This window comes from Hippopotamus amphibius, chromosome 6 (genome assembly GCF_030028045.1).
Source record: "Hippopotamus amphibius kiboko isolate mHipAmp2 chromosome 6, mHipAmp2.hap2, whole genome shotgun sequence".
Lineage (NCBI taxonomy): Eukaryota > Metazoa > Chordata > Mammalia > Artiodactyla > Hippopotamidae > Hippopotamus > Hippopotamus amphibius.
The window spans coordinates 57,202,578-57,225,829 of record NC_080191.1 but is presented as its reverse complement, the minus strand read 5'-3'; the positions used below and the strand labels follow the sequence as shown (position 1 = coordinate 57,225,829).

At 37.2% G+C, this 23,252-nt stretch overlaps 1 protein-coding gene across 1 annotated transcript in view; it reads left to right on the top strand.

Moving 5' to 3' along the window:
• IPCEF1 (interaction protein for cytohesin exchange factors 1) overlaps positions 1-23,252 on the top strand; it is a 160,831-nt gene that overhangs the window by 72,062 nt on the left and 65,517 nt on the right. Inside the window, exons 4-5 of the mRNA XM_057739945.1 lie at positions 5,360-5,399; positions 6,020-6,189. Of these exons, the coding sequence (XP_057595928.1) occupies positions 5,360-5,399; positions 6,020-6,189 (210 nt within the window). The remainder of the gene's footprint in view (positions 1-5,359; positions 5,400-6,019; positions 6,190-23,252) is intronic.

Genomic DNA, 23,252 nt, shown 5'->3' with positions numbered 1-23,252 from the left:
TTATAAATACTAAAATTGCATGAGAATGATAAATATCACACTCAGCTTAGTGTAACCCAGGGTGAATGAGAGGGTAATGGATGAGGGAAGTTGTACATAGGGAGACATGAGTATATTTATATTTCATTCACTCAAAAATGAAATAAAAAAGTAAGAAAGAAAAAAAGGAAGAAAGATGTGTACTCAATGAGTTAGAAAATGATAGAGTGGAGACTTTTGATACCATCTTGTTAAATTGCTTTTTGATTTCAGCTTCCCACTATCAGTGAATAAGTGTGTATCTGTAATTTACTGCAGGGGAGATTATAAGCATAGGAGCATGGTTTTGAAAAAAACATGTGGCAATCTCTGTCTTTTGGCCCTAGGTCCTCCTGTTACTATTATGTCTCCTCTTTTCAGTCAGGATTCTGGAGAGACTAGTCTTTAGTGCTGTATTGACTTCTTTAATTCCAATTCCTCCCCAACCCACTGGAATCTGTTTTCCAGCCAAGGTGACAATGAAACTGTTTTGCCAAGGTCTCTAGTAACCTTTTCTTTCTCTTTTACACTGGCAGTAGTTAATGGTTTGGGCTCACCTTTCCCTTCAATCTCTCCCTCAATTCCATGACAACCCCTCTCCTGATTTTCAGTTTTCCTTTGCTGTTCTGCTCAGTCTCCTTTCCTGTTGCTTCTGTGTAAACATACTGGTCTTCCTTCAGATTCTGACTTCAACCCTCTGACGTTCTACACATCTGGGTGATCTTATCCAGACTCAAGACTTCCACTCTCTTGTACACTGATGATTCCTAAGTTTATGTCTTTATTCAAGATTTCCTCCAAATCCCTAGACCCTTAAGTACTGTATATATGGAATATTTCCATCAGGTGCCTCTTATGTACATCAAACTCAATATGTTTACTACTGTGTGTATATATAGATGTCATTTATCCCACTGCTTAAGCTAGAAACTCTTTCCCTGGCACATTGCTCTCCCTCACCTTCCATGTTCTAACTTCCTCTTCCTCCTCCTCCTCTCCCTGTCCCTTCTTCCTTTTCTCCTCTCTCTTTCTTCTCCCCTTTCTCCCTAGTCCCTCTTTTATAACGTCTTGTATTTCTCCTCCGTGTAGAAAGCGCCATTGCATCCAGCTTCTCCTCAAACTCTAGTCCTTGCTTCTCTGTGCTCCTCCTTTTATAACATCAACAACCAAAGCAAATACCTTAGAGGCTATTATGTTGTGAATTTTATTCTTGAAGCAAATATTTGCATTTTACTGTTTACTTTTATGACTTTGGGCACAATACTGAACCTCCATTTGCTTCAGTTTCCTCCTCTGTAAAATGTGCATTATAATAGCACCTAAGCCACAATGTTGTGAGACTTTAATCCAGGTATTTATGAAAAGACTCAGAGGAGTGACTGGCCTACGGCAAACATATGAGTATAAACTTTATATATAGTTCTTAATTATAATTGTTTTCAATTACTGTCTTTTGTTATTTTAAAGTCTATTATGTTTTCACTTTTCACTAATAGAGATTTTCTTTTCATATTAACTTATCAAGTAATATTTAAGGTGGTTAGTCTTCTGAAAAAAAAAGCCAAGTTTTTGATATATTTTTACAGTTACAATTTTAATACATAGAAAAGAAGCTTTAAACTTCTCTTTACAAAGTTGAGTTTAATTTTCCAGGAAGGAGGAAAAATGTGTGTGGGGCAAGGTGTTTGTGGAGAAACATCCCTACCAGCTTTATCAACTGGAGCTGGCTTGGCTCTAAAATATTTAGGAATTTTTGTGGCTTGGTTAAAGTACTGGTAGCTTAAAATCAACAATCGTGAGGTTTTACACCATGGAACTTGGGTAAATGCCACAAATCAAGATTAGCATATCACCATATAATTTTGCTTAAAACTAGGATCGGAACGGAACATAGCGTATGTCTCAGAATGCCCAGGTCTGTGTTGCTGTGATTGAGAATGACCTGGTTTTTATCACCACTCAAACAAAATAAATAGTGACTCAGGGATGCTCTGCATTTTGGTCCTCTCTTGGGCCCACAGTGTTTTGTGTTAGGGTTACTTGGAAAGTGGTTGTGACAAATGGGAAATAAACTTAGATACACCAAAAAAAAAAAAATCATTGTGAAGTTTGATGTAATGACAAACCATTTTATGGTGAATTTTAATATATCATGGGGGTAAATTGTACCCGTAAGATTTGATAATTACTATATAAATTAGAAGTCAATATAATAATCACCCTGATCTTGGATATGAGCACCATCATTCAACATCGGACAAGGTCCATTTGTATCTTTTAAACTGATTCCTTTGTATGTTTATGCAACATGTGTTTTTGAGTGATTAATGACGAAGTGAATCTTTTTAAACCACCTTACAAGGTAAAAGAAAAATACTCTTTTTCAATAAAAAAGAAATATTGAAGAGAAAAATTTCATCAAATTTTAGAGCAGAATCAGGGCAAATTTAGAATAATTTTTAAGTTTTACCTACAGTATACCAATGGGAAGAAAATCATGTGAGAAAAATACCTTATTAGGCTTTGGATATTTGTTATGATTGTTATAATTCTCTATCAAAAAACGGTCTCATAAAATGCTCACTGTTTGCTTTTTCTCGCACCTAGTGAAATAAACCACATGTAAGATGAAACTGACTAGTTCGTGGGTTCCGCTTCCTGTTGTGAGGAGTTAGATGTATCTCAAATTCACTAAAGTTCTCAAGATTGTTTTCATTCTTTCATGCAAGCCAATTTAGGTTTCAAATTCATATATATCAAGTGAAACTGAAATTCTATCATTTCTATAATATGCAGTTCTGCTTCTGGTTGGGGGAAAACAGTTTGAACAGTGATGTAGATTTTATGGTCATTTGCCTTAGGAGAAGTGCTTTCCGAGGAGGGCTGACTCAATGACTAAACTCCCTGCCCCCCTTAAAAAAACCTGAAGAAAGTCCTCTCGGTGTTGGGTGCTCACACCGCTTGAGGTATTGTCTTGTGCGGAGCCTCACTTCTCATCCAGCCCAGATGTAAGAATCTAGCATAGACAGAGGCCTGGTTTTGGGCAAAGCTGAGACAAAGCCTGCAGTTGGATAGGGGGCTTTCTCTAGAACCAGCTGTAAGGTTGGGTGGTGGAGCTGGAGAGCCCTTGTTGCACTGGGAGCCTGTAAGGGATGGATGGAGGAGATTCAGGGTCAGGAGGGATGGAGCAGGTGCTGCCTCCCTCCATGGATCCCACAGCTGTCCTCTCCTACTTCCTCCCTCTCTTCCTTTCAGAGCTGCTCTCTTTGCATGAGCTGATGTGATTTACCTTGTTCAGATGGGGCCAGAACAGTCTAGGAATGCCTCTGTCTACAACTGCCTTTTCTCTCTATTCCCCTGGTTCTTAGTTTGTCTTGAGTGCTTCCTGGGGTCTCCTGGACCCCACATTTTCTCAGATTGTTCCCATTATCTAAATTGACTTAGTCTCTTCTTGGCCTTTAGTCCTGGCTCTCAGCTAAGTTCTAGATATCCAAATAATATACATTATCCAAATAATATATTTGAGCTAAAATATTTTAATAGGTTTTGCTGACTTCAGATAATTGTATGTAGAAAAGACCCCAGGAGACCATTTGAAGGAATGGTGAGAATTTTAGACTGAGATGCAGGGCAGTGTGGGAGATATCTTATGAAGTGGAGCTGAGACTAGAACTTGGTTGAAAATGCCTAAATTTTAGTTGCATGTCATGACTCTAACATGTCTACTCTTGCCTAAAATTTAGGGCAATTCAGGCCTTTGTCATGTCCTTTTTTCACAAGGATAATTAATTTCCTCAAGAATAATTCTAATATTCGTAAAACAAAAAGTTAGTGTGGGATTTCCCAGGAAATATAATTTAAGCGTTTTAACTTCATCACTGTTGCTAAAGGAAGTATAAATCCTACTTATCCTAAAAGTTATTGGGAAAGTTTTGTTTATTATATATGAAGTATTTGTTTATATCTATAATCATATATTATAGTATATAGTTAAAGTATTTTTACTTTTTAGTGCGTTTTCTTGTGTAACCTTGTTAAATATTTATCAGACCTACAGGATTGGAATTATTATAAATCTTGATTTTACAAATGAGTAAGTTGGTTTCAAGCAAAACTGACTTTTCCCTGAGTAACACAGCTCCTAATTATGACAACCATGTGTTGATTTCAGGCCTCTGGATTTAAAAATCCTATCTTATTTCCACTCTGTCATATTCCCTCCTCAAACATATCATAGAACCATTGTAGCTATTAGATCAATAGTTAGATATGGAGAATACTAGCCAGGTGCATCTAAAATAACATTATAAAATCTTGTAATAGGATTGCCTACCAATTTTTAGAACTGTTTTTCAATTATGCACAATTTTTTTTTAAAATTCTCCACTTGTTACCAGAAAAGATTGTCATTTAAACACGACTAAATTCAGTAGATATTGTGGAGGGAAAAAATGAAACTTCTTTAATCTAAAATGTTTCTCTTACTACACACACACACACACACACACACAGAGCCATTGAAAGCATTTCTTTTGTTTTCTATTTTTGCTGATAGGCTGATGATTTTATATGAATTGTTTAAAATGTATTGTGAAAAATGTGTATTTCAGATATATTGTATTTTGTCTGATTTGAATATTTGAAGAACTAGTATCAAATAGAAATTGGCAATTAATCTATCATCCATAAAACATGAGAAATATTCAGAGATAAGATGGACAATATGTAATTAAATCTGTATGTAAATAAGAATTTTCTGATAAGGAGTGTTGATAGGTATTTAGATCTCATCAAAAGAGGTTGTACAACTTCTTTTTCTGGGTTGTTTAATTCATGTGGTTTAGATGTAACCCCATGGTGGTAGCAGGACCATGAATGTAATAGTCTGATGTGAACCTGTAGTATTGTGGCATTGCAATGATTATCTTCCAGATTTATTTAAATAATCACTGTAATTTAGAAATTGCACAAAAGGAAGCACAATTTTTTCTTCTCTCACAAAAAAATAAAAAGGAAAATATTTTTATTATTTTTAAGAACTTGAGTGAACGCTGTCCTGTCATAACTAAAGTGGTAGTGAGAGAGGTGCCTGTGGGTGGAAACAGGAAACATTAGTGATAAATGCTGTTACGTATTTTTTTCAGGTGCACCTCGATGTCTATTGATTCTAATTAGCACATTTTGTGCTTTAGCTAGTAGCTCCCCTTTAGCTCTGCTTGGAGAGTTTTTTTTTAGCTTCCATCCTGCTCATAAACACTGCCACCTCCTCCCTCCTTCTCTCTTTACAAATGTTACAACACAATCAGAAATTTCCTCTTTTCTTTCCTTCCTGCAATTCCAGCAGGTTCCCTTGCGTCAGAAGCAGAGAAAGAAAACTCAAGGTAATTAGATCTTTTGTTTCTTTATCCCCTATTTGTGTGTGTGTGTCGTTTTCTCCAGGATGCCTTCTTTAGGATCCGATTTTTGTCTGTCTTAATACTAATATCAGGAGGTGGATGGCAGATTAATTTGGGGTTCTTTTGGATCGATTTTAAGAAATGACGGCATGCTGTTCATTTGGATTAATCCCCCGTGGTATGTCAATAGAGCTTGGAAAGACTGGCACTGAGTCGGGAAGTGGCCGTGTTTCTAGGTGGGCATTAACCCTTTTCCATCTCTTGCATAACTACTGCTATTATTGTTGAAACGAGCTGTGTCAGTGCAGTGATGTGCCTGCCAGACTCCTGATTTTCATGTGTTCAACTTATTCGGTTGAAGAATATTCTTAGACTAACACGTGCATGTGTCTCACTGTTTCTTTGATCATATCTTGCACCTTTTAAGCATCAAATGAATGTTTAAAAATAAAATCTATAAATTACTTTTTTTTTTTTGCATTTACTTTGCATAAATCTTGGTACAAAAATCTAACTTCCAGGAGGTAAACAATGAACAGTTACCATTCACTCTGTCACATACATCAGGGTACGATGCTACCTACTCTTTCATGTAATTGTTGCAGGCTTTTTCACCATGAGTCGGAGGAGAATATCGTGTAAAGACCTGGGACATGCTGACTGCCAAGGGTGGCTGTATAAGAAAAAGGAAAAAGGAACTTTCCTAGGCAACAAATGGAAAAAGTTCTGGGTGGTCCTGAAGGGTTCGTCGCTGTACTGGTACAGCAATCAGATGGTGAGTCCACTGTCTTCCTCCCCTTCCCGGTCTCTTAAACAAAGGGTGGGTCAAAGATCATGGTGGAGCAGGTGATCCCCATGAGAAGGATCTTTTTTATTTCTGGGACTTAGAACAGAGCAAATAAACAAGTAAGTTCTAGAAACTATTTCTGTAGATATGTAGGTTATTCTATTGTACTTGGCAGAGGAGAAAACCATCCTGCCTGACTAATCTTCGGTTGAAAAGGGACATCCAAATGTATATCCTTATTGAAGGAGGATTTCAGGGCCTATTAGTATTATGAGGGATGCTAATCATTTCAGTATGTCCATGGACAGCACTTGTTATGGGAACTTGACATTGTTAAGATCTCAGCTGAAAAAAAACTCTAAGACCTGCTGGGATTGTAAACTGATTCAGTCCACAGGAAGCTATTTCCGTTTCTCCTCCTTTATTATCTTCTTTTCCTTTGACCTTCTCTATTAGGTAGGTTGGTTTTGGAATCTCTCACCTGTGTGCTGGCATTGTGTTGGTGGCTGTCATCTCCTGTGCTTTGGCATGCTCAGTGATGGCATTAAACTAATGATGCTTGGACAACACGATAAGAAAGCTGCTTCATTTATCCTGTAATAGGCAGTACACTTTTGTAGTCAGCTTTGCAGGAGAGTTTTCTGTTGGAAAGGGCTGGAAATAAAGTTACTGTTAATATGTGTACTGATCTTTCCTGGCTTGAAACATTCTGAAAACAAGGATGTTGTTGAATATTGAGTAGAGACCTTTCACAAAGAGACCTGAGTAGCCAGTTGCTGGTCTCAGGAAAGCTTGAGTTTCTCTTTGTAGTAGAGTGAAGGTCAGCAATGGATGTCCTTTAATCTATTAAGGGGAAAATCACTTAAAAACTGACCACAAGCCAGAAAAATTCTTTTTATGTGACACCATTCTTTTAAAATGACTTGTGTATGCCTATCAAGCAACAGAGCTTTAGGGCAAATAACTTTATAAATGTAAAATAAATGCCCTGTGTAGTTTGTGGGTGAAATTTTTAGTTGATAAATTGACATTCACTGACAACTAATCAAAAAATTGTGTACCCACATGACCCAAGGCACCTGTCCCATAAAGATTTGGTTAAACTGGACCCAAATCCAATTCCAGTGCCCTGGGATAAACATCCTCCCTTGTGCTTTTCTCTGTACTCTCCCTCCCCTGTCCCCTGTTCCCAAGCCTATTGTTTTGGTTTCATCCAAAACATGGTACAAAATTCTTCACTGAGTTTTATAAAATACATATATTTTTGAGCTTTTTGTGAGTTTTAACAATTTTATCAAATATTTGGGAGGTTCACAAAAAAGAACCACCTTGCAGAGTATGCAGTCTTCCATTATCTCCTTTTTCTATCTTTTCTTCTCCCCTTCTGGATACATGTAACATCTTATCTAGCATGGAATAGTTTTACCAAATTAAGGCAACCTGGGGCTGGGAGTCTCACCTTCTATCTTAAGGGACTTTTCCTAAACAAATACAGCTTCCTTCTTAACAGAGGTTAATTAAGGTTAATATAACTTTCTCCCTCTCGTTTATAATATTTTAGGTTCTTGCTTTTGGTTAGTTGTGGCAGGGGATGTAGTCTGCATCTCTTATGAAATGAGAGGGTTTACTGATTTACCTTTTAATAGCTCTCTAGGAATTTCCCGAGGCTGTTGGGAGGATTGGGTGCTAGTGGAGCACGGGACATCTGTGGGAAGTAACAAAGCTCAAATATAAGCACAGAATTAATTTTCTCATTCAATCACATTATTCTGCAAATATGTTCTGGGTGCTGTTCCTGTCTTCACAGAATCTGAACCCTCTGAACCACACATAGTTACGAATTTGGCTTATTTGGCTTCATCGGTTCATTTGGCTTAAGTTTCTCTTAGAGGAGCAATGAATTACCTATTTTAGGCTTTAGGAATCTCATGCTTCCGCAGGAAGCAGCACTGTTGACTGAGGCTAGATTAGGAAGAGGAAAAGGAAGAAGCATCAGACCTCCTCGAGCACCCCTGTCCTCAATTGCTTTCATGCAAACACAGAAAACAATTCATACTCAGGCAGCAAATCATGTACTCGAATAGAATTATATTAGCAACATTGAATGGAGAGTAAATTTATTGTTATCTGGCCACAGAATTATCCTATTAAACTTGTGGTGTATAACAGTCCCTAATTCTATGACTCTGTGTTACAGAGGAATAATCTCTACACATACACACACACACAAACACACACACATACACCCCCCGACATCCTAATTATATGTTTGTTTTGGGGAAAAAAAGGCTACTCAGTGAATACTTAATTAACAGTCATAGTCCTGCTATCCATATGAATATTAACTGTGAAATAATAGCCAACTACATACCCTCAGGCTGAGAACATTTATTTACTTTTTGCCAGTCAAGGAATTCAGATTCAGCAAAGTAGCTCCTAAGGCACCTGTGCCTTATGAACAAACTTCTTTTTCTTCTACCTTCCTTGTTCCCCATTCTTTCTCATATGATGACGGAGCTGATAGCATCACAGCCAGAGCCACCTCTTATCAAACGCCTACCATATGCCAGGGGAGAGTCGAGGTACCTTTCATACACACTCATTTTAACTCCTCCAAAATACCCTCCAAGGTAGCAATTGTCACCACGTTTTGAAAGTTGGGAAGGCTGAGACTCCTGGAACTTGTGCACATTCTCCAAGTGACCAAGTCCTAAGGGGAGTAAAACAGATCGCCTTTCGCTCCTTTGACTCCTCAGCCCCGGGTTGTTTTCATATGCCAATCTGACCCCATGCAGGGACCAGGATAAATGACGTGGTTCGACTCCCCTATTGTCTGCCTTCAGTGGACTTCGGAGAGCACAACTCTAGAAGTGAAATGTGATGTAGTTCTCATGTGCAAGTACAAGTGAGCTCATGGGATCCCTCTGCTTGTCTCTCTTGTTCCCTGACACAACCTGAAGGGACATCACCCTCACCTCCCTCAGCGTTTTGTTATTGTTGTTACCCAGTAACCGACACTTGGGGTACATCCTTCTTCCATCACTCTTTGCTGTTTTAAAAAGTACTACCCAGATTTCCTTGAGAGAGGTCAAGTCCAGACACTGATCTACCATTTTTCACACCACATATTATATGCATAGAATGTGATGCAGCACACAAGAATTTACGCCATGTCTTACAAAACCGTATTCAAGTTGAACAGCCTTAAAAATCCAGGCTGTTTAAAATCCTGGATCGAAATCCACACAGTTGTTTTCCCTTGCCTCTACATCAAGTACCAATTCATTTTCTGGCTCCTGAGAGTCCCCTGACCTGTATCTATCTTACTTCCCCACCTTTCCCACCTCCACTTCAACCATAGAACAATTCCTTATTAATGTCATATATGCCGGCTCTTTCTTTAAGCCTTTGCATGTGCTGTTTTTTGGCTCAGAAAACTTTTTGTCTTCATGCCCTAAAGTCTTTGTCCCACCCAATTCATCAAGCTTATTCCTCCTCACAAGTCAAATTTTAGTTTAAATAGTGCATCCTCTAGGTGTTCTTACCTTTTCTCTGACCCAAATTAGTCCACCTCTTCTGCTCCCATAGCAGCCTATGCTATTACACTTATCTTCCTCTTCCGTACATCTTGTTAGACTTGCTGTTTTCCGTAATTGATAATAATCTCTGTAGAGCAAGATTGCAGTATATCTTTAGTGCCTTAAGTAGTGTCTGACACTTCCTAGGCACTCAAGTAATATTTGTTGATTTCATAAGTAACTCAGATTTAGGAATCATCAGTATTTACCTTACCCATGGGAATTTTGAGAAATGGGATGGTGAATAAGGACTGCTTTTGATGGAAAATAATTTTCCAGTAAAATTATGTCTATTTTAAAAATCGTCCCATGTGGGCACGTCTATTCTTAAAAATACAGGAAAAGGTCCACACTGAGATTTGCTAAAAGGGCTCTGTGGTCCCAAATAGGTCCCACACAGCTGCTCCCATTTTGCTCACATCTTATTAGAGCTTATTTTATTAGATTCTTTCTAACCATGGCTTCTGGCTGAAAACAAGAGTTTATTGATCAAGATCACCAGGCTGGGGCAGAAAGGTTGAAAGAAAGAAAGGTTTCCCAGGGAATTCCCTCTAGCATTTCACCTGGATTCCAGGCACAGCTGGAGACTGACGTTTGAGATCAATATCTTCTCTCTGGAGAAGGAGAAGCAAAGTTCTGAATTATTGTTTTCCTTCAGGCATGTTGCTACGAAATAGTGACAGGATAGGTCCTTAAGATGTGACTACTTATTTGTTAAAACTATCTTATATCTTTCAGTTTTTAGATTTCCCCCTTTTGCTAAAACTTCTTACTTTTCTAAGAATCCTTAACCAAAATTTAGCATAGTTCTTTGAGAAATATATTGTAGATTTTATTTACACCCAAGACTGATCATATGATAAATAGTATATATACATATTATTATACTATTATATAGTGAGATTCTTAAATGTTTCTACCCAAGGAGCATTTACTGATCTTAGTGGTGTATTTTCTTACTTTATCTAAGAGCATATGTGAGCTATCAAAATACATCAAGGGAACATATGCACTATGCTGGTATACGACCTAGAGGCACTGCCTGAACAATTTAGGCTTTAATTACAAAGCACAGCTTAATACTAGTTACAGATAACAGATAGTAAAAAATCTCTTCTTGAGTCCAATGAGAAAAGTTTATAATCCACCCATCCATTAATCCACCTACCCACCCTCCTATACATTCTTCCACCAGTATTTATTGAGGTCTTAAAAATAATTTGGCCTGTTGTATATAAATGTAGAATTAAAAATAAATGAGAGACTACAATTCTTCTATTAAGAGCTTATAGACTGGTGGAGAGGTAAAGACCTATGTAAATGACATGATAGAAGAAAAATTGGTGGAAAAAGTGGCTCTGAGATTGAGCAATACAGATGAATTCTATACATTCTGGGGGTAAGGGAAATATTTTGGGTCAAATGTGACAGAGTTCTGCCAAGCAACTTTTATTCCTGGAAGTTTCTTTTTCCTTTCTACCTAAGAAGATGTGTTTTTCCTTTTCTTATTTTCCAAAGCTGCATGATTTCCTTGGTCAAGGAGGCCAGCCTTCTTTACTAGATAAACATAGTTTTCACCAATCAAAAAACATTACCCTGTGCATTGTGGTGGATTTAGAAAGTCTTCATGTAGAAGATTCTCTTAAGATCAGCCTTGGAAGGCAGTTTTTGTTTGCTTGTTTGTTTTAAGGATAGAGGGTAGGGGGTTGGGCGTTCCAATCTGGGGACTAATGTGAACAAAGGAATGAAAATATAAATGAGCTGTGCCAACCCATTTTGTTAGGCATTATATAGGTTATTATTATTCTTGTAATAACCTGGCAAGATAGTTTTTATTATTCCCATTTTTCAAGGGAGTTTAATGAAGCTCAGGGAATTTAAGTAACTAGCTCAAAGTTGCATAAGGAGTAGATGGCAAGGCTGGGATTAAAAACAAGATCTATCCATACCAAAGCCAGGCTATTTCCTGGGGGGGGGGGTGTGTGTGTGTGGCCTCCCATTTAGAGGGGAACCCTGGCTGGTAAGTGGGGTCTTGAATGCACAGGGCAGGAACGTGGATTTGATCCAGTAGGCAGTAGGGAGCCACTACAGATTCTTGAGTCTGAAGATGATCTCATGAAAATGGCATGTGAAAATATTAACTGAGCAGTAATAAAGGGGGTGTATTGGTGAATAAAGGAGCTTTCAGGGGGTCAGTTAAGAGATGGTGACAAAATGCAGGTATTGAGACATGAACTCGGGGACTAGAGAGAAAACTGAAAATTTGGGACACACTACACAATAAGAAAAGGCAAGGTATGTTGATCACTTGATATAGAACATAGAACACTTAAAGCTAAAATAAGAATGACTCCAAGTTTTGGAGCCTGGGGAGACTGGGAAAAGAATATGAAAGTTGAGGAAAGACAAGGTTGTGACTAAAAATGTGGAATTTCATTTAGACTCATTGTCATTGACTTTTATGGTCTATTTTAGCTTTGTAAACTCTTTCTTTGTATAAATTACTAGAAACCCATGTTCTTTAGTAGTGAAGTAACCATTTATTGATGCCATTTGTGCTATTGCATCAGCGGTTCAAGAGAGCCCAGGGACCACTGGGCCCCTGTGGAAAAGTTGAATCACTAACTCTTTATATCATAAAAACTTTTGGTAAACTGGTGAGATTTGTGGGTTAATATGTGGTTTAATACATAATGTGCAGACTTTTCAGTTCTTTGAGAATCCAACCTGGCTGCCCTAATGTGATCATCTTTCCCCCTTATTGCCTGAATGATTCCACGTGTCTGCAGTTTCAAGTAACCGTGACTATATCAGATGTTTTCAGTATTTAGCTGTATAGGCAGGTCATGTGAATTTTGAAGGATCTTAGATTTGGAAGGGATTTTTCTTGGAATCAGTTTTATAAGAATCTCTACAGAAAAGACCAAATCAATTTTTAGATTAAACTGAATATATCTCTGCAGAAAATGTTACTTGAAAGCCGGGATTTCTCTTTTCATGAGGTGGCTGTTCTGAAAGTTTCAGTAAATATAGAGCACCTTTTTTTTTTCCAGCATAAGAAAAATAAGAAATGGGTTAATTCTCCCTTTGAAAAAGCATCTAAGTTTTCTTACCTTTCATTATTAATCACCTATCAGCATAAGGAAAATGTCTGAGCAAGTTTAGCATAGGTTGAAAAAAGATCTGTAGGAATATATACTGCAATCAGAGCTTATTATATTCTTTTTTCTTTTCCCCACTATAATGGAAACACCTGAGGGTGTATTGTTTACCTCTCCGGCTTAAACTGGGTCCCTAGAACCTAGAACCAGTGGGCACAAGGTAGGCACCAGTCATTTTTTGAGAAAATTACTTGATTATTATATTAATTATCAATTAATTATGTTAATCAATTAATCAAAGCATTTTGAACACCTACTATATTCTGAGAGTTCTGCCAAATGAGATGCTTTGTGAATTATGGGCTTCTAACCTGTTTCACCTTTATGTTCACTGCTTCAGCCAACAACCAGCTTCTGAGTGTATCCTGAACAAAATTCCAATATTTAAGAATGTTTCTTCAGTGAAGACAATTCAAACCAATTAAGTAAAACTGATACACTGTTTGCCAACCTGTGTGCCTAGAGTTTGTGTGGGAAAGGAGAATGAGAAGGTGAAATGATAACGGGTCTACAAAGGGCAAAGGCTGTTTCAGCAGCTGTAAGTGAGCAGTTTACCTCAACATGACCACGTGGGTGAAAGGGATAAATGGGACAGTTTAGGTACCACTTGAAAACCTGAACATAGGAACGATTGAGGACTTTTTGAATTCTGTTACCCCCCTCATTATAATTTCAGGTATGTGGAAAAGATCTTTAAAGTGGATTTTTTTTTAAAGTTGGAGTGTAGTTACTTTACATTGCTGTGTCAGTTTCTGCTGTATAACAAAGTGAATCATCCACATGTATTCATATATTCCCTCTTTTTTGGATTTCCTTCCCATTTAGGTCACCACAGAGCACTGAGTAGAGTTCTCTGTGCTATACAGTAGGTTCTCATTAGTTATCTATTTTATACATAGTGGTGTATATGTGTCAATCCCAATCTCCCAATTCATCCCACCTGCCCCACCCTTCCTTCTTGGTGTCCATGTGTGTGTTCTCTGTATCTGTGTCTCTATTTCTGCTTTGCAAATGAAATCATATGTACCATTTTTCTAGATTCCACATATACGCATTAATATACGATATTTGTTTTTCTCTTTCTGACTTCACTCTGTATGACAGTCTCTAGGTCCATCCATGTCTCTACAAATGACACAATTTTGTTTCTTTTTATGGCTGAGTAATATTCCATTGTATATACATACCACATCTTTTTTATCCATTCATCTGTTGATGGACATTTAGGTTGCTTCCATGACCTGGCTATTGTAAATAGTGCTGCAATGAACATTGAGGTGCATGTGTCTTTTTGATTTATGGTTTTCTCTGGATATATGCCCAGAAGTGGGATGGCTGGGTCATATGGTAACTCTATTTTTAGTTTTTTAAGGAACTTCCGTACTGTTCTTCGTAGTGGCTGTAGCAATTTACATTCCTCCCAACAGTGTAACAGGATTCCCTTTTCTCCACACCTTCTCCAGCATTTATTGTCTGTAGATTTTTTGGTGATGCCCATTCTAACCAGTGTGAGGTGATACCTCATTGTAGTTTGTTTGGTTTTGGTATAGTTTATTTGTTGTCTGTTATGCTATCACCGTGTCCTAACGTTTATTTTCCTTGGAAGGTCCCAGAATGTATTTCTGAAATAATGGTTCCTCTCCCATATCTTTGTGACCACGGCAGTTAGTAGCTGAGGCTGACTTTTTTTTTTTTTTAATAACTTCTTGTTGCTAAAGTCACACAATGGGGGAACAATTGCTTATGTTGCCAATATTATTTTCCTTTCAATTTTTTCCAGACTTTGCAAAAGCAATGTGAAACACCGAGGCTGTGAAATGTTTCATTTGCTGTCTGTTCTCAGGAGGCAGTGGTATGCTTGGGCACTGCTGATTTGGTTGATGACAGTCCTCTTAGCTCACAGCAGTGACTGAAATGCTTAGTCAGGGGGCTGCAGCCTTATGTCCTCTCCTCTGGTGGACAGTGCATCGTGCTTTTGCTGGTGTTTCCACAACCTTTCTCTGTTTTACTTTATCTTTCTATGGAAGAATCCAGCTTCTTGCTTCTTGGAATTTAAATAATTTTAAAAATGCCTTAACTAATGCTTTAAAATATCAGACAGATATGGAGGCAAACATGCAGAAAGAAATAAATGAATTAAGATTATTTATTTATTTAAGTGAATTATGATCCCACCACCTTGATGTGATCACTGTTAACATTTTGGTGTCTGTGTTTCCAAACATTTTCCTATGTTTTCCAAAAATAAAATTATATGATGCATGATATTGTAACTTGATTTTATCACTAAGCAATATATTACAAACATATTTTCATGTCAATATATATATATCTACAACATCATTTCTAATGGCTGTATTACATATGGATATATCATAGCTTATCAATCCATAGCATTTGAAATCAGAAATCATGTTATTTTAAAATCCTTTAAACTAGCTAACAGGAAATAGAATATATAAGCACACATGCACTAAACTGAATATAAAGCAATATGTATTTATAGTTATATGTGTTTAATATATGTGTGTTCATATAATTATTAATATGTGTATAAATATGTCACAGACTTAGAGAAAGAACTTATGGTGACCAAGGGGAAGGATGGGTGGCGGGGAGGGATAGTCAGGGAGTCTGGGATGGACATGCACACAAGGCCATATTTAAAATGGATAGCCAACAAGGACCTACTGGATAGCGCAGGGAACTCTGCTCAGGGTTATCTAACAACCTAATTGGGAAAAGAATTTGAAAAAGAATAGACACATGTATAACTGAATCACCTTGTGCAATTGAAACTAACACAACATTTTTAATCAACTATACTCCAATATAAAATAAAAAGTTAAAAAATGTTATCCCCCCAAAATATATGTGTGTGTGTGTGTGTGTGTGTGTATCACTCAGTTATTCTTTCAAGCAAGCAGTCAGGAGTTTCGCCAGCATGGGTATGAAGGACAAACGTCACCAGGATTCTAGTCCTGCCCTTTCATACTAAGTTGTGTCGTCCTAGGTCAGTGATGTAACTCTGTATGCATCCATTTTCTTACAAGTTCACTTTGACTAAGGATGCTGTCCCTACATAATTCAGAGTGATTTTTGAGAAGATCAAATGCATCTTAAAGCAATATAAAAAATCAAATGAATACATCTAAAGAAAGACATTTTATATATGCTTTCAATGAAGTGTGCTTGCATAATATTGTGATTTTAGGATGCAGAAGAATTGTGCTAAGGAATTTCAGACACCAGAAATGTTTTTTGTTTTTGTTTTTTGGCGGCAATGGCTGTCATGTGCTGGAGGTTCTAAAAATACGCCTACTGACTCTGTGTAAAGGGTGATTTTAAGCCATAAGACAGGAAAGTGAACTAAGAGGCCCTGGGGGATTCTTCAGCACAGTAGTTCCTAACCTGGAGGAAGAGTTTAGGTAATACGTGATTTAGTGACGAGGGCTGTGTGCACATTTCCCAAGCAATAAAGTGAGAAGTGGCCCATGGGATGAGCTGAACTTTTGGTTAGATTTGAGGATTTTCCTGAGAAGTCATTATTTAAAGATTTATCATCCCCCTGGAGCAAGCTTTTTAAGGACCAAGGGCCCAGCTGCTTCTACCCACAAGCTAGATGATAAACTCATCTGTCATCGTGCTGCTGTTTGGTTTCCCATACAGCATGTTTCAAGAACATTTTGAAAGGAAGCTATGCTGTGGAAATTATATATATATATATATATATATACACACACACACACACATAATTTTTTTAAAAGGATTCAGCATTTAATACATGTTTGAAACATCTTCATAAAGGACACAAGGAAATGACATGCTGTAGTTGAAAATGTCCCTGGGTTCAGAATCAGGAGGACGGGTCCTACTCTGACATTGCAGCCTCTTAACAACTTATGCTAACCGCCCACCCTCTCTGGGCCTTCTTCCTTATCTGTTAAGCAGGAACGTGAATAGCTGGCTATTCCCTGGGAAAGAGGTGGTCTCACAAACAGCATATTAACCACTGATGTTTTCCTATTTTGAATCTTAGGAAATTTACTGTGGCAAATGCATTTTCATCACTTACTGACAAATAATGGTTTTCAGAGTAGTAGCTTAACATTTTTTTTTAATTGGGGTATGGTTGTTTTACAAAGTTGTATTAGTTTCTACTGTACGGTGAAGTGAAGTAGAGTTCCCTGTGCTATACAGCACGTTCTCATTAGTTATCTATTTTATACCTAGTGGTGTGTATATGTCAATCCCAACCTCGCAATTCATCCCCCACCACACTTTTCCCCCTTGGTATCCACATGTTTGTTCTCTACATCTGTGTCTCTATTTTTGCCTTGCAAACTGGTTCATCTGTACCATTTTTCTAGATTGCATATATATGTGTTAGTATATGATATTTGTTTTTCTCTTTCGGACTCACTTCACTCTGTATGACAGTCTCTAGGTCCATCCATGTCTCTACAAATGACCCCATTTCCTCCCTTTAATGGCTGAGTAATAGCTTAACATTTTTTTTGAATTTATTTTTTTTAAAATTGTGGTACACTGAACATAACATGAAATTTCCCATCTTAGCCATTTTAAAGGGTACAGTTCAGTGGCATTAAGAACATTCACATTATTGTGTAACCATCTCCAGAACTCTTATCATCTTAACAAAACTGAAACGCTATGTTCACTAAACAACAACTCCCCATTCCTTCTTTCCCCCATCCCTGGCAACTACCATTCTACTTTCTGTCTTTACAAATTTGAGTACTCTCGGTCCCCCATATAACTGAAATCATATAGTATTTGTCCTTTTGTGACTGGCTTATTTCACTAAACATTATGTCTTCAAGGTTCATTGCATCACATTGTAGCATGTGTTTGAATTTCCTTCCTTTTTAAGGCTGAATGATATTCCATTTTCTGTGTATACCATATTTTATTTCTCCTTTCATATCTGTTGACTGCCACTTGGGTTGTATCTACCTTCTGAATATTGTGAGTGATGTTGCTGTGAATATGGGTGTACAAATGTCTTTTTGAGAGCGTTCTTTCAATTCTTTTGGTTATGTATCTAGAAATGGAATTGCTGGATCATAGGATAATTCTATTTTTAATTCTGCAAGGAACTGCCCTATTGTTTTTTTATGGTGGCCATTTTACATTCCCACCAATGGTGTGCAAGGGTTTGCTTTTCTCCACATCTTCACCAACACTTGGTATTTTCCATTTTTTCTTTTTCTTGCTTTTGCGTAGTAGCCATACTAGCTGGTGTGAGGTAGTGTCTCACTGTGGTTTTGATTTGCGTTTCCCTAATGATGAATTATCTTGAGCATCTTTTCACGTGCCTTTTCGGCATTTATATATCTTCTTTGGAAAACTATCTTTTCCCATTTGGGATTGTTTTATTGTGGCTCAGTAGTAACTTAATGGCACTCATGAAACTCATGAAAACAGTTTGGAGAGATTTGAAAATTTCTGAAGTATTGAAAGATTTAATATGCATTGCGTGAAGTTGCAATTATGTGCTATATTGTGATTTTGAAAGAACTAACTTTATTTTTTATTTCTCCTAAATTTCTAATATTGAAAACAAATGCACTGGATTTCAAGTTTTCTTAAATGATGTTCCTTTACCACAAGTAGGAACGTTTTCTGTGAGAGGAATAGCATCTCGATTTAGATTTCCCAGAAGCAAACCCTGAGAAGAGAATTTGGGTGCAAGTAATTTATTTGGGAAGTGATACCAGAAATACTTGGGAAGGGAATGAGGAAGTGAGAAAGAGTGGAAAGTTAACTGATAAAGCTCTCTTGAGCAAGCAAAGTATGACTGTAGGTAACTGAAGGTTAATTCTGCTGAAGAACTCAGAGCTTGTGAAAAACGTGCACTTCTGAGTTTTCCAACCAAGGGGCAGAGGCGCAGGAATATTGATACACCAAGTTGCAGTGCTCATTGGTTGAGGGCTTGTCCTGGGGGCAGTGCGCGTCTGCACAAGTGGGGAACTGGAATCTGGCAGCCAGAGAAGCCCTCCCACAAAGAGATGCAAGGACTGGCAGTGAAGCCTGGCCGTTGTGCCCCACAGGATCAGAACGAGGCCACGTGGCTGCGCCACCAGCAGCTTCCGCCAGAGCCCTTTTCTCTCCCTCTTGTTGGAGCCTCAGCCTCTTCAGAACCATCATGATTATCACCATCAACACCTTCAGTCCATTTTTTTTTTTTTTTTTTGCTGAGAGTGAAGTAGGAGTTTCATAAATATTTGTTGTGTTTCTTTTTTTTTTCCCAGAAATTCAGTACCTTAAATTTATTTAAAGACTAAATTAAAGGAGTAACTTTCCTAATTTAAAAAAAGGTCCATGGTAAATTTACATTTTACTTGACAATAACGTAAATCTGTTCATTCATATTTATAAGTAAGAATACCACAGTTCTCTCTCTTCTGGGGAAATATATCTCCCTATTTCAGGCCTTTTATTACCAATTGACTTAATTTGACCCAAGATAAACACATAAGAATATCCTTTACTAATAAGTACACAATTTGGTTACTGAGCCTATGAAAACAAAGTTTTGAAATATTCCTTATTTAAAGAAAAGTTAGAGGTATATGAGGGTTTGTGATAATTTGTTTGTTTGTTTGTTTTTCTGGATGCACTCAGAATCAAATATAACTGTTTTATGGATACAATGCTATTTCACTTGTGAAAGAGTAAAATATCCAGCCATATTTTTAAAAGTTGAATTATAGCAATTTTTCAACCTATAATTCAACTTTTAAAAATATGGCTGTTGTGTTTCTTATTTTTTTAAGAACTTTTATTGAGATATAATTGACATACAATAAACTGCATATATTTAAAGTGTACAATTTGGTATTTTTTTCTTATTAGTAATGTATATATGGCAATCCCAATCTCCCAATTCATCCCACCCCAACCGCCCCCCTTCCCCACTTCAGTCCATTTTTATAATGAATGCCAGGAATCTGTGGGTTCTGTAGGAAATCAGGCCTTTCTGTTTATCAGTCAAGAACACTTACGAAATGTTTTCTATGTAGAACGTCTATTTCTAAGCATTTGTAAGAAGAAAGTCTCTTTGGATGAAAATGTCTTTATATTCACAGTGTAATGCTGGATAAACCCCAATGCAATAACATTTTAATAAAAACATACCCCAGATAATGTATGAAGGATACAGAGAGCTTGCTAACATTATTGCTCTCCAAAGAATTTAAAATATTTTTTACAGCGATTAATCTGACACAGAGGAAACAGGGAGAGCTTAGACATAGAAAGAGCTATTTAGAGGGCTCGGCTGACAGTGGACAGAGTGAAAAACTTATTCTAATTCACCTTTGTCTTTTTTGGGTCTTTCCTTCTCTCATTTTCTTCCCATGCTTTTTCCCAATTCTTATCATTGATAGTAAAATCTTAAATTATGTATAGCTCTAGCAATTTTACAGTATTACATAGTTTCATGGTAACTCTAGTTAGCCTCGAGACGCTGGTTAGATCCACCATGTGAGGTTAAGTGCTCTGCCTAAGATTACACACGGGGTGGCTTGCTTCAGGAGACGGATTCAAATCCGGGATCCTTTCTTCCATGCCATCCGTCAACCTCAGATTCTCTTCTATTTTAGCTCTTGGATGACACTGAAGAAATTCTTATCTAGAATTATTTAACTGGCTTCTGGGTTCTGGTCTGAGTTTTGTCACTTTAATGACACCACATAACTTTCCTATTGTATAATGCCAATCTAGTTTGATGTCTAGGTTAAAAGCTGATCAATTTTGTAAATTCTGGCACTTGGATATGACTAATTTTCCTAAAAGGCTAAGATAGTAGTACCTAGATGGCATGTGCTTAGCACTCAATACATGTTAGGCTTTATTAGATATTACTCAAGGTCATTATAATTATTATATTACTTAAAAGGGTTTCAAACATTCTCACTGCCAGGCCTGCTTCTGATATCTAAAACACACAAAACAAAACAAAACAAAACAAAAAACACACAATCATTTTTTCTTTTTCCCTTGCAGTGCTTGTCGTAGCCCAGTGCTAATAAATTCCGCTCTCTGCTTGCAGGCCCAGGTAATACTCACAGAATGGAGATTGCCTTGGTGTGTAATCTTCCTAGTCCCTTTCCTGAAAGAAAAAGAGTTGAGTTGCTTATCAGAACAAAGCAGAATCACAGAGTCTGTTATCTGGAGAGAAGGAGGGAGGCTTTAGATTTCATGCAGTTTTTTGAGGGGAAGAAAAACTACTAAAATTACCTAAAATAATGTCACTACTAAAAGTTCTTAGACTATATTCCACTATGTGCATTCAAAATTCTGGGCTCTATAATTTTCTGTGAAGTTATGTTACCATGTTTGTATTCAGTTAGGTTCATTTGTTTCTATTTGTTTCTATTTATTTATTTATTCGCTGTGTTGGGTCTTTGTGGCTGCATGCAGACTTTTTCCAGTTGTGGTGAGTGGGGGCTACTCTTTGTTGGGATCCTCCATCCTCGGGCTTCTCAGTGCAGTGGCTGCTCTTGTTGCAGAGCACGGGTTCTAGGCACATGTGGGCTTCAGTCATTGCAGCACATGGGCTCAGTAGTTGTGGCATGCGGGCTCTAGAGCGCAGGCTCAGTAGTTGTGGTACGTGGGTAGCTGCTCCAAGGCATGTGGGATTTCCTCAGACCAGGGATTGAACCCGTGTCCGCTGCATTGGCAGGCGGATTCTTAAGCATTGCGCCATCATGGAAGTCCCTCTATTTGTTTTTTAATTTTGGGAACTGCTTCTTCTTCTTCTTCTTCTTCTTCTTTTTTAATATAAATCATTTACCCAATTCCAAAGTCAAAACTGTATAACAAATTACAACCAGTTAAGTCTTGCTTTCATCCCTGTTTCCTCTACCCCCTTTTCCTCCCTCCTTTTATGTTTCTGTTTTTAAAATTTTTTTCTACTGTTTCTTTTTACAAACATAGGCAAGTATGTATACTGAGGCGTATCCTATCTCTCTTTTCTTACATAAAATTAGCATATTGTATCTATTGTACTGTACCTTACCTTTTCTCTTGCTTTGTCCTGGAGTTTACTTTGTATGTATACATGTCATTTTTCATAGTTATTCCTTGCATGTGGATGCCATCATGTCCCCTGATGATAGACAGTTGGATTCTTTACAGTCTTTTGTTTTTGCAAATAATGTTGCAATACATTTGCCATTCAACACATTTATATTTAGGACAGATCCCAGAAGTGGAATTTCTGGGTCAAAGGGTAAATGCATTTTTGCTAGTTATGGCTCAGTTTCCTTCCACTGGGTTCCATTTTGCGTTACAACCAGCCATGTATGAGAATGGCTGTTTCTCTGTAGTACCAGAACTTGAAAAATTGATTTCATCTTTTCTTTCACCTCAGTTTATTTTTACCTTGTATTTTAGAGAATATAGTTCAGATTTCTCTAGTGTTTTGAATCTGTGTACCAATAGAATTTATTTAGTTAGTTATTATTTATGTTTCACTTTTATTATAGTTGATTTACAATATTATATTAATTTTGGTATTAATATAATAGTTTAGTAATTTGACATTTTTATAGATTATACTCCATATAAAGTTGTTATATAATATTGGCTATATTCCCTGTGCTGTACAATATATCTCTCTAATTTATCTATTTTATACTAGGTGGTTTGTACCTCTTAATCCCCCTCACCCATTTTGCTCTTTCCCAACCCCTCTCTCCACTGGTAACCACCAACCTGTTCTCTGTATGTGTGAGTGTGTTTCTACATTGCTATGTTTGTTCATTTTTTTTTTTTTTTACTTTTAGATTCCACACATACATGAAAATATACAGTATTTGTCTCTCCCTCTCTGACTTAATTTACTAAGCATATACCCTCCAGGTCCATCCATGTTGTTGCAAATGACAAAATTTAATTCTTTTTTACAGTTGAGTAATATTCCATTGTGTGTGTGTGTGTGTGTACGCAAACACAAATATGTACACCACACCTTCTTTATCCATTCATCTGTTAATGGACAAGAAAGCTGGGTAGCAATGCTCATATCAGACAAAGACTTTAAAACAAAATCTATTACAAAAGGCAAAGAAGGGCATTATATAATGATAAACAGGTCAATCCAAGAAGGGGATATAACATTTGTAAACATATATGCACCTAATACAGGAACACCTAAATATATAAAGAAAATATTAACAGACATAAAGGGAGAAATTGACAATAATATAATAATGCAAGGGAACTTTTAACATCCCAATTATATCAATGGGCAGATCATCCAGACAGAAAATCAGTAGGGAAG